Here is a 12,810-nt window from a genome sequence, read left to right on the forward strand (position 1 = left end):
TACATGTTTTTAATCAGACAAAAAATGTTTAGACAACTGTACAAATATTAATAGAAATCATGTTTTCCACAAAATGGTAGATAAATTTAAAACACAGTAGTATGGTGGTTAAGGGTCCAGACTCAAGGGAAAAAAAAAAAAAAGACTGCCTAAAGGAAAATCACAACATGCACAAAAATAGGGAAGACAGTATCATGAATCCCACATACTCATCACAGGCAGCAATCAACTTGTAGCCAACCTTGTTTCAGATACACCCCACCCACTTTCCCACAACCCACTCTGAACTATTTTGAAGCAAATTCCAGCCTTCATATAATTTCATTTGTAACTATTTCAATATATATAAGCACACAGACTCTAAGTTACACAGATCTGGAGTCAAATCCAAGCTCTCCCATCTACTAGCTGTAAGACCCTGGGCCACTGACTTCACTTCTTTGAGCCTGTCTTCTATTTGCTAAATGGGGATAGTAATGGCTGCTTCACAGGATTGCATTATGAGCAAAACGAGATAAAGTATCTAAAGAACTGACCCTAGTGCACACAAAAAGTAACTAATACACAGCAGCTGTGGTTATTACTAACAAACTAGCCAAATCAGAGCTACCTCTATTTAAATTATGAGGTGTCCAAACAAACAAGCCTCTTCAGCTGCAATAATGGCATCCCTGTGCCACCCACATGTACGTATTATCAACTCATCAAGACAGAACTCTTTCTCTTTTATGATGAGTCTCACAAAGAAAATCACCGGTATCAATATCCACATATTTTAAAGAGACGCTAACCTCTCTATGCTGAACTTGTAGAAAGAGAAACTAAAAATGATTTGCAATTAATTTGCAAATATTCACCATCAAGAGCTTAAGGGTAAAGAGGTCCAGAGAAAATCTCCATGGATAAAGGTGGTGGAGTGCTGTGCAGTTTCTTACCACCCTACATAGGTGCAGGAAGGAGGTGCTTTTCTATTACCTTAAACCAAGAGAAAGGAGGTTTTAAGAGAGGCCGTAAGAGAATACAACCTGTTTGCCCTGGAAATTCTATCTGTAGAGTACAAAGACTAGTGTCTGACCCCATTAAGAAGCAGGACAGAGCAGCATGAGGTGGCCAAGTGGAGGTAAGCGGCATGTCCTGCCACGGTGAAAGGGGTCCTCCTCCCTGCTGATGGTCACCCACCGTGAGGCAGGTCCCAGCCGGGGAAGGGAAGATTTCCTTTTGGAATGAAGTTCAAAGTGGACATTTTAAGTGCTGAAATTAGACTCCTCTTGTGACTATAAATGGTAAAAGAACTTTTTTAAAATCTAAAGTGATAGAAAAAGTTATAGGATATATATTAGAGGAGACATATATATGATACGATATATATAGGATATATAGTCCATCCAACAAGGAGGAAAAAAAAGAACCCACAGAATGAGCTCAAAGGGGGAACTGGAAGCCAAAATTAAGTTGATATTTCTCTTCTATCCCATCCTACCCTTCTAATGAAAGTAAGGAATATCTTCTACACATTAATAAGATGTAGACAGTACCAACACTCACTAAATTATATAAATAATATATGCTCAGGTATTAAACTATGACTTGTCACTTCTAAAACAAATAGCTCTTCTGCATAGGCCAGGTGCAGTGGCTCATGCCTGTAATCCCAGCACTTTGGAAGGCCAAGGCAGGCAGATCACTTGAGGCCAAGATTTCGAGACCAGCCTGGTCAACATGGTGAAACCCCCCTCTACTAAAAATACAAATATTAGCCAAGACTGGTGGCACATGTCTGTAATCTGAGCTACCTGTGAGGCTGAGGCATGAGAGCTGATTGAACCTGGGAGGCAGAGGTTCCAGTGAGCCAAGATTGCGCCCCTGCACTCCCAATCTGGGCAACTGAGCAAGATTCTGTCTCAAGAAAAAAAAAAAAGAGTAATTCTCCTGACTATATATTAGAAAAGCTGCTTTTACTTTTACTTTTATTTTTAATTGACTAACAGCAACTAAGTGATGCTTCCATGAAAAACTTTACCCATTCTACCCAAAAGAACGGAACAAACAGTCAATAAAAATTGAAGAGACAGAGACAGAGAGGAAAAAAGGAGTCATGTGCCCCAAGATGACTGATCCAAGGACAGCAACTACATGGGCAAGGTCCTTTGTTAAGCACTAAAATAGTACTTAATGGGCAAAGCAGGATTTCCTGCCCTTAAGGACTTTGGATGAAACACAACAGCAAACTCCAGAGATAAACACACAATCTTCTGGAGGAGGGGAGGGAACGAGAAGAAATGCAGAACTGAAAAGAGCCAAAGGCCTAGTAAAGAATCTTGGTAAAGGCTACTGTGAAGTCAGATGAAGACAATTCCTGGCTCTTTGAAAACTCGTATCTTAGTCTATCAGTTATAATGAAATATTCTGTAGTTTCTGAAGCATTCCTACATTGGTTTTGGAAGCTCATTCCATTTAAGATCAGTCCTCCTTTGGAGGCAGAGTTATTCATTACTTTCAACTATGGAACACTATACTGACCTTTATAATAAAAAGTGTGAACACTGTGACTGCATTTTGAATTATAAGTAGGCACGAATTCATTCTTGGAAAATACTAAATGCCAAACTGCAGCTGCCTCTATTTAAATTATGGGGTTCTCAAACAAATGAGTCTCTTCAGCGGCAATAATGGCATCCCTATGCCATCCACCTGTACAAAGACAGGTGACAATTCTCATCCAGAGCATGTCATCTCCACAGCTTCTCGCATAAATTCTAGACAATCAGCCCTCAGTCTTAGCACTAACTAGCCACGACCCAAATCAGTCACAGAACACAGTGTACATGGTACCTAGAGGGTTCAGGTTCATTTTTAGCAGAGAGGACTCCAATGTGTTACATGAAGTTTTATGTTGCTATCATAACACAGCTGATAAAACTATTTCTTGTCAGAGTGATCATGAATAAAAGTTAAGTCTCAATTTCAATTCTGACCTACTAAAACGATTCAGGTAATTGATTGCTATGTAAGTCAAGGCAATCAAATTTACTTTTGGTGACGGAATCATAGAACTAGATTACTTCCCAAAATAAAAAGTAACAAGTAGTAGCTTGTGGATGTGAGTGAGAATGACAGTGAGAGTGTGAGTGTGTGTGCAAACAGGCACATGGAGATTTTGCCAATTCTCCATCTGGAAGCCATGATGTAACAGGATAATCGCAAACTGCATTCTCACTGTTTAAGTCCATGAATAATGCCCAGATAATCTAGCATGACTTCAAAAAGAAATGAATTGTGACGTGTAACTGAAGCTCACACAATCAGTCATTTATAGTAGATTGATTTTCCAAGGTACTTTTAGCAATTCAAAAGATATCTTGGATGGAAGGTAGGAAGAAATAACACATGAAAAAAAGCAGTTTGTTTCCCACTGTTAAGTCAAAGAAGATAAGATTCCTCAATGATAGCTCTTTTATCCTATAATCAACAATCCTTCAAAATAAAATACAGCTAGTCTAAACCAACTAGATGAATAAAAAGGCATCTTCCATCTAATCATGATTCATATTTACAATTACTGTCTATTTTAAAAGAATCTACTTCAAACATGACTTTCCTCCCCCATCCCCGCCACCAGGGCAAGAAGACTACAGGTCATACAGAAGGCAAAGTACATCTCGAGGTGGGATGAAACATTCGAGATGTGATTCTCTTCTTTAGGCCAGTGAAGTCACCTGGATGTAGAGGAAAGAACTTCCTTTCTTTCCTCTTCTTATTCTGAAGTCTGAAAACCAAGCTCCCAGAAACACTTTTATCTAAGGGCAAAGGAATGATGATCTCCCCAGGGGGAGAATATAGGAAATGATCATAAAGTACTAAAAGTGACTTTTAAATAAATGTGCCAGAACTAATACATACAAATGGATGTTGCCCCCTTCAAAGTCATTATCTTGGAAATTATATACTTATTCTAATGACGGTATTATGGGCACTTTGGAATTTGTTTCAGAGCCCAGAATGTTCCACATCCCTAAAGCTAGCAAGTGTTTGTGTTTTCAGGTTGAATTTAGCAAGTCAAAAGTGTTCCAAGTAGCTGTGCTTTTTGTTGGAAAACCTTTCTTGACATGCCAAATCTAGGTTACATGTCCCCTCCTAAAGGATCCCTGGACTTCTCCCAGCAGAGTACTTTTCATTCTCTCTTTGGAATTGCTTACTTATTCATCATCTGTCTCTCTGACAAAACTGTAAACTTCAACAGAGCAGGGAACTTTTCTATCTTCTTTATTATTAAACCCCTGGTCCCACCATAGAGCCTAGAAGACTATAGGCAGCCAAGAAATAATGCATGATGCAAGCTATTGTAATGTAAAATGGTTTGCAATACTATGTGTGCCTTCTCTATTTACCTTCCCTACTCCTCTAAGAAAAGAGTTTTTAATATACCTCTATGCAATTACATATCTACATATATCTTATACACAGGAATTTTACACTTTCAAAGTGATTGGATTTTCATTATTTATTTATATACAAAAAAAGCAAAAATCATGATTATATCTTCACAGACTAAAAACTGACAACTTTTTCCCTCCCAAATTTGCAAGCAGAGTAGTATCTTACCTAGCTGCAATATCTTTATAGTGTCCCTGTAGGCCTTCATCACCAGCTTGAAATGGCGATAGAGTGGGTAACACAATACCCTTCTTCCAAAAGACACCAGGATATCATGAACATTAGTCCAAGTCTGTGAAGTGTCATTTTAATAAGCAGTCATTTCCGTAACATTACACAAACAAAAGCACACAATGAAATAGGAAGCTTTTCTCATTTAAAAGCTGTAAGTTTGAATCATTGTGAAGCCAAGTAGAAGAGAAACATAAAACCATGAATTAAGATTCTTTTTGTATATCTTACAATAAGACATTGAATCTTAGTCTTTGTAATTTCTCACACTGTCAACATATCGCAAATGCCGAAAGAAAGTTTTTTAAAGTCCTAAAGATTACAAATAGGAATCTAGAACACATGGCATTAACAAAATACAGATGCACATAAAGGACATTTTAAAATAATTTATACTTCATGTTTTTGTCTTCTAAGGCCATTCAAGATGGCACAGATAAAAAATGCAGAACTCGCCAGGCGCAGTGGTTCATGTTTGTAATCCCAGCACTTTGGGAGGCCGAGGTGGGTAGATTACCTGAGGTCAGGGGTTTGAGACCAGCCTGACCAACATGGAGGCTGAAGCAGACAATCACTTGAACCTGGGAGGCAGAGGTTCAAGTGATCTGGAGTCAAGATCACACTACTGCACTCCAGCCTTGGTGACAGAGTGAGACTCCATCACATAAACACACACACAAAAATGTAGAACTCCTTAGTGAAGTATGTTCAGTCTCCTCTCCTCGTTTTTTTTTTTTACATTGGACATAAATAATACAAGATATTTACTCGAGTAATTTGTTCTTGTTTATCGAACTGATTTCTAGGAAAAAAGGTGTTTTATCTTGAATGGTATCAAACTGATAACATTAGCAATTCAAAACTTACTGAAAATACTAGACAATAGAAATAGTTCCACAAAATTGTTTCTTTCATAAAGTATAAAAAATGTAAACCATATGTAAAACTTAAAACCAAGGGAGAAAGATAATCTAATGTACATTAATCCTTAAAGCTATGAGAGATCTGATTAAGAACACTGAGTATTTGACATAAAGAGAATCATGAACTTAAAAAAAATTCTAGCAAAAAACTAATACTTAACAAAAGTTTAACATAGCTAATGTCCAACAATTTTAAATTATCAATAAAAATAAAAATGTCACAATAAAATCATAAATAGGTAAATTTTCATGTAGATGTTTTATAACTACACCACAAAATTATCTAGTCACCAACTACTTTCAACATATTAATAAATGTTATCACAGAAACTCATTCCTCAATTATATGCTGATCACGGCAACATGAGGAACTCCAACGAAACCTAGAGAGCAGCACTGTTTGTCTTCAATACGCATATAAACCCCCTGGAGATCTTGCTACAAATTCTAGTTCTGATTCAATGGGAGTGAAGTGGGACTGCAATAAACTCTGTCTTTCTAATGCGCTCCCAGCTGAAGCTGCTGGTCAGGTTGTTGGTCCTTGGATCATTTTTGGAGTAGTAAGATTCTATAATAAAGTAAGTGTTTCAGTTCCTGTTTACATCTATACAATCATCAATTTTTTTTCCTTTTTTTTTTTTTTGAGACGAAGTCTCGCTCTATCACCCAGGCTAGAGTGCAGTGGCTCGATCTCGGCTCACTGCAACCTCCACCTCCTGGGTCCCAGCTATTCCTCCTGCCTCAGCCTCTCAAGTAGCTGGGACTACAGGCACCTGCCACTACACCCAGTAATTTTTGTATTTTTTAGTAGAGACAGGTTTTCACCATATTGGCCAGACTGGTCTCAAACTCCTGACGTTGTGATCTGCCCACCTGGGCCTCCCAAAGTGCTGGGATTACAGGAGTGAGACACCGCACCCGGCCGAATCATCAATTATTTGATACATTTTAAAAATTTCTGCTTCTAATTACTGTTTTGACGTACAAGTTTGTTCAAAATGTACAAATATAAAGATATTGTCCTTTGGTATTTTTGGTGAGACCTGCACAACTATTTTTCAGAAAACAGAAACACAACTATACTGAAAGAGATACCAAATGTAACCAGACTACATTTGAATTGTAGGACCTAGGATATGTTATTTAAACTATATGATCTAAGTTTCCTCACCTATAAAACCTGCAATGCTTACCTCACAGACTTATTGAGAACAGGTGAAGTTTTTATATATATACACACATATATTTAAAAAATCATATAAAAAACATTATTTTATGTGTGTGTGTATGTGTGCATGCTTAGCACAGGCTCTAATGGTCACTTATCACCTAGGTTTCCTTCCATCTTTAAGCTTCAAGCCCCAATACACGCCAACTTACAAACACACCTCTCACTCTGCCCCACATTCTCCCCCAACAAACCATGTCTCCAGCCTCTCTCCAAAGTGTGTTTCCCTCCCCCAACTTCCAAAATACTTTACCTGGTTTCATTATCAGAACTGTATTTAAAAGACAGAAATCAGACCTGTACAATAGAGCTTTTACTTTTAAAAATTCAAGGAATTGCTTTAATTACTCCAAATAAAGTAAAAACAACAAAAATAACTTCCTGAACAACAAACTCTAAACAATTGCAACTGGAAATCATACCTCAAACCAGCATAGTGTTGGACTCAGTTTCCTGATATTCCATGCAGATTCAACCTTGATTTGTTTTGGAGAAAAGAGTACCATCACATTAGAGGTAAAGTCATTTAAAAATAGACAAAACAAATCCATTTATTCAACCAGTGTCTGAGGATCACTGATATATGAGAACAAAGAAGTGTTCACAACTATAGAAAAATAATTGCTTTGCTGATGCACAGTCTATTAGAGGGAAGTTTCTGCTTACTTTCCTCGGGATTTTAGGCAATAAAACTTTTGTACTGATAAGAGTAGCAGAACATAAGAGCAAACAAGCAGGGGCTTTGAAACTAAAAGTTAAGGCAAAGTAATTCCTGCTCAATTTCCATCCTTTTTGAAGTAAGCTACATGCCTCCCAAACAATCCATAAATATTCTATCAAAGGAATCAAAGATAAAGTTGAAGTATTATCTGTGGCACTTAAGAAGCTGCTAGAAAATGTGACTTTTCAGAGAATGCTGGTGAGAATAAGTACATTCCAGAGAAGCTCTCAAGTTGTAAGACTTCATGATTTCAAATACATGAATACAAGAATAAAAAATGGTAAATTTTTTCAAGCATAAACACTCATGTTTTCAAGATTTAATATGAAGCATTTTTTTTTTTTGTCAAAGAAAACATTTTCTGCAATTATAGTATCTTTAAAAGATGAGTGAAAACAAAAAGTGTTTTCAGATAGATTATGCCCTTAACGCACTCAGTAACAGTCATCTTAGACACAAACGTCAAGAGTCACCCTAGATATTTTCAGAGTCATGACAACAAAAAAATTGGTACACGGAAAATTCTAACTCTAATACGACATTAGTGCTATGACGCTGAATGAAAAAAGCAGGTTAAATACTATATACATTAGAACCCAAGGTAAATACACACAATATAGACACACACGTGCACACTGAAGTAAGACTGGAAAGAGATACGTTGCCATTTAACAGCGGTTATTTCTGATGACTAAAATTACAGGAAATCTTAATCATTTTCTTCATGTGTATATTTTCCTTTACAATGTGAATTATCTGTGTAATTCAAAAAAGGAAAGCATACGCTCAGATCAAAAATAACCTTTTGAGCAAGGACAATTATAAACAGCTGCATGGCCACACTAACAAAAAGCCTGTTTTTTGGTTTCCAGCCTTTTAAAATATACAATCGGTGGTATAGGTGAGAAGGATGTTTAGCTCTTCATTTACGAAATCAAATATGGTTTAAGAAGAGATACAAAAGAAGTCTTATTTTTTAAAACATGGTTTAAGAATTTTCAAAAGGATTTACTTGTCGGCCGGGCGCAGTGGCTCAAGCCTGTAATCCCAGCACTTTGGGAGGCCGAGGCGGGTGGATCACGAGGTCAAGAGATCGAGACCATCCTGGTCAACAAGGTGAAACCCCGTCTCTACTAAAAATACAAAAAATTAGCTGGGCATGGTGCTGCGTGCCTGTAATCCCAGCTACTCAGGAGGTTGAGGCAGGAGAATTGCCTGAACCCAGGAGGCGGAGGTTGCGGTGAGCCGAGATCGCGCCATTGCACTCCAGCCTGGGTAACAAGAGCGAAACTCCCTCTCAAAAAAAAAAAAAAAAAAAAAAAATATCAAAAGGATTTACTTGTATAATATGATCCCTGTAAATAGCAAAAAAAGACATAATTCAGGTTTTAAAAACACTGATTTACATATAATTTTTCAGAAGTACACATACTCTATGAAATGAGGATACTTGCAGGTAAATACTAAGATTTATTTTGTAAAATGCCGTATTTTGCATCTGTTGACTTCTTGCTGAGAGAAAGAATATAACCGGCTATGGCAGTTTACCCCCTTGCCAGTGTGAAGTGTCATGTGACAGAGCACTTCTCTGGCCTAAAAGAGATGAGAACTCAGGGTGGCCTTCCTCTTTACTCTCACCTTTACTCCCTTAAACTTTCTTACTCTGCTATTTTGCAGAGACTAATGCCAAGAGAAAAGTAAAAAAGACCAACTAAGCAACGTATGCTTGCATGTGGGTACCCACCACCACCACAACTCTGCGGGGGGGCATCCCCTAAATAACTAATCACCACTGGTTCTACTCCAGACAAGGGACTGGTGCTTTCATGCAGTTTACTCATCCACACAGTAATCTATGGCAACACGCACACACACGTGCACTTACGTTCTTCTCTCCTTCAGTGACACGGGTTTCATAGCAATATGCCAGAAGGATATCAATCAAACTGTAGTACACTTGACGACAGGCTCTCTTGTCCAGCAGATAAGATTTATTGACAAATTTTCTTAGCTGGTATTTCTCTTCTTCAGAAAAAGACACTAGAAGAAAATCCATTTAAAAATTAGATATTTCATTCAGCTTTGTAAAACCCCCAATGTGGAAGATTTGTCAAAATTAGAACTTTGATTCTAGAAACTGAAATAAAAGTTATTTCTACTTAACTCTGGATATATAAATAACTTCTTAAGTAGACTTTACAGTTTCAGTAAGAGCCATGAATCTGCTCAAATCCTAATAGGGCTGAATAAAGACGACTTTTCTAAATAACATCTATTCCTTAATTCCCGACCCTCTCTTTTTTGCTACACTGTTCTGTATTTAAGGCATCTGAATGCCAGTTACTGACTTTAAAACTAAGATAATACATTTTGACAACAGAAAGTGCTAACTAAAGTACTCTGAAAATATTCATTATCCATTTTGAAAGTTTTATACCAAGAAATAGGAATATTCCCAGATATTAATCAATGTTAAGGGTATAGTATTTTCTCATAGTGTTTATCAAGTTTTACATATGACCACATCACATTCATTGGACTTGTGGAAAGAGACTGTTTACAACACAGTTCCTTTTTCCTTTTCTTCTTTTGCTTGTCACCTCTCTCCATCTGAATATTTGTCAACAGCCTCTCACACACTAAAAATCTAGTATGTATCATTCCGGTTTTCTCTACATACATATAATCATATACAGACACACAAGCATACATACTAGGAAGTTTATACTTCCTACACCCTCCCTTGACCCAAAGAACTAGGTCATTTTTCTCCATCTCAGCCTTCTCACTCAACAAAGTTGATTTACCTCTGGCAGATCCCTAAAAGTCAACTGGTACGTAGCTAATTTTTGTAAAGGAGTATAATATTCCAAAACGTACCATGCTCTATCCAACCACTCCCCCTACTGATGGGCATTCACTTTGCTCCTAGTTTTCTGCCACTGCTAATAATGCTGCAATAAATATCCTTATCCTATGTCCTTGGATATTAGAGGCTTTATTTCCATAAAGTAGACTCTTGAGACTGGACTGACTGCTTTAAAAATGTATCTGTTTTAGAAATGTACTTTAAAGGCTATAGTAACTCTCCTTTCTCACAGTCATGGATAACAGTTCCACTTCCTACACACACCTCCCACCTCCCCCTGGCAAGAAACATAATAGCTTTTTTTACAATCATTTCCAGATTGATAAATTGAGCATGGTAGGCAGAATTCTAAGATGACCTCCAATGAGTCCTATCACGATGTGGGGATGGAGCTTATGAATTGCTTCTGTCCGACAGAATATGGCCAAGGCAATGGGATAGTCATTCCCATGATTACATTCCATTATTAGCAGACTGAAGCCAGGGACTCACCTGATAGTTTTGAATAAGGAAGATATCACATAGTCAAGTGTGAAAGCCTGTGAGAAGGCTATGTGGAAGGAACCCGTAGCAACCTCTAAGACCTCAGAGTGGCCCCCAGCTAACAGCCAGCAACAAAGTAGGGACCTCAGTTCTACATCTGCAAGGAACTAAATTCTGCCAACAACCATGTGAGACTGGAAGAAGACCTTGAGCTCCAGGAAAGAATGCAGCCTCCAATATCTATTTTTAAAAAAATAAGAAAGACATCTTTGGCTACAGCCTTGCAAGACCCTAAGGCAGTGGACTCAGCAAAGCCAGGCTCAACTTCTTACTCACAGAAACCGAGATTATGAACGTACATTGTGTGAAGCTTGCAGTAATTTGTTGTACAGCAAGAAAAAACTAAAATGGTGACTTATCATGGTTATTTCACTTAGTAGTTCTCCAACTGCTCGACTTTGAGCACTAGTTCATCAGTTTGTAGGCAATCTGGATTTGTACTCTTATGAGTGACCCATTCTAATGTGTTTTGTCCAGTTTTTCCTATTGGTTGGCTTATCTTGTCAAATTAAGAACCATGCATATTATAAACTGTAATCATCTTTCCAAAGCTACCATATCGCTACTGACTTTCTTTATGGTACCTTTTACTATATGGTAAAAATGTCAAATACGTCCTTTTTTTTTTTAAGACAGATTCTGGATTTATAGCTTTAGTTAAGGTTTCCCTAATACTTGAATTGTACATGAAGTCTCTTTAAGATTAAATTTACTATCCATTAAGTGGAGGTACAGCATCATAAAGGTTACCATCCTGGTCTTCACACTGAGTAGGCGGAGAAAAGGAGGAGGAGGAAGGGTTGGTCTTGCTACCTCAGGGGTGGCAGAGGCAAAAGAAAATCCCCATATAAGCAGACCCATGCATTTCAAACATGTTTTGTTCAAGGGTCAATTGTATTTAATTTAAAACTTACTAGACTTAATTAATAAGACAGATAAACTGAGTGTTGATTGCCTCATTGGAGGACAGATCTGAAGATTCCTTAATTTAAATAAAAGCTCTCAGTTCACTTAAAGCAATTTGATTTAAGTAAATGGCATGAAGGAATATACTCAATGCGTGAAGAAAGCATACCTGACAAAAATATTTTAAGACTCCTTATATTTAGCAAGAAGGTTTGAGACAGTATTCCCTTAGGTATGATCTTTGAGATGTTCATTAATTTAGCCAATGGGAAAATGCCAGGTGTTCATGATATCTGACTAAAGTCTTTATATCCTAGTTGACTGATAAAGACCCCTGCTTCCACATAATTCTCAATCACAATATAAGCATATCCAGAAACTATTTAGCAACATGTCAACTCTCTACACATTCATGCCTTCATTTTTATGTAATCATACCTATAGATGTTTAACCATTGTAAAAGTTGACCTGGGCACTGCAGGTTCTGATGTTACATTACCCACACGTAAGTGTTTCTACATTAGCCATTTTAAGTAACTGTGCATAAGAAAAATCTTGAATCATTCTTCTGAATTCGTGGATACTAGATACTGCTAGACTTTCCCTAAAATACTTCTACCTTTTTCTGAGCATTTATAAGTTCCATTGTGGCCTACTTCATTAATAATACACAAATGCACTTAAATTCTGAAATTCAAGCAAAGAAATCAGAGATGATAAATAACAATAACAACAAACCAGGAAATCACTAGAGAAACCAAAAGTCTGGGCTCCCTAAGGCCTTTTTTATTAGAGCTGTAAATCACATCACTCAAAGGGGAACTTGGGGGAAGTTTGCACACAATCAAGTCTAACCTAGCAGCAGTACTGGAAATAACCACAGATGCAGTGCCAACAATGCTTGGATGATTGCCACCATGAGTAACATTTGTCAAGCATTTTTATGACTTAGCC

General features: G+C 37.4%; 1 protein-coding gene across 1 annotated transcript in view; it reads right to left on the minus strand.

The window, feature by feature from the left end:
- Window positions 1-12,810, minus strand: part of SHQ1 (SHQ1, H/ACA ribonucleoprotein assembly factor) — a 101,267-nt gene that overhangs the window by 60,394 nt on the left and 28,063 nt on the right. Inside the window, exons 6-8 of the mRNA XM_037743755.1 lie at window positions 9,423-9,577; window positions 7,239-7,292; window positions 4,603-4,726 (exon numbers count right to left, since the gene is read on the minus strand). Of these exons, the coding sequence (XP_037599683.1) occupies window positions 4,603-4,726; window positions 7,239-7,292; window positions 9,423-9,577 (333 nt within the window). The remainder of the gene's footprint in view (window positions 1-4,602; window positions 4,727-7,238; window positions 7,293-9,422; window positions 9,578-12,810) is intronic.

Source organism: Cebus imitator, unplaced genomic scaffold (genome assembly GCF_001604975.1).
Source record: "Cebus imitator isolate Cc_AM_T3 unplaced genomic scaffold, Cebus_imitator-1.0 Scaffold152, whole genome shotgun sequence".
NCBI lineage: Eukaryota > Metazoa > Chordata > Mammalia > Primates > Cebidae > Cebus > Cebus imitator.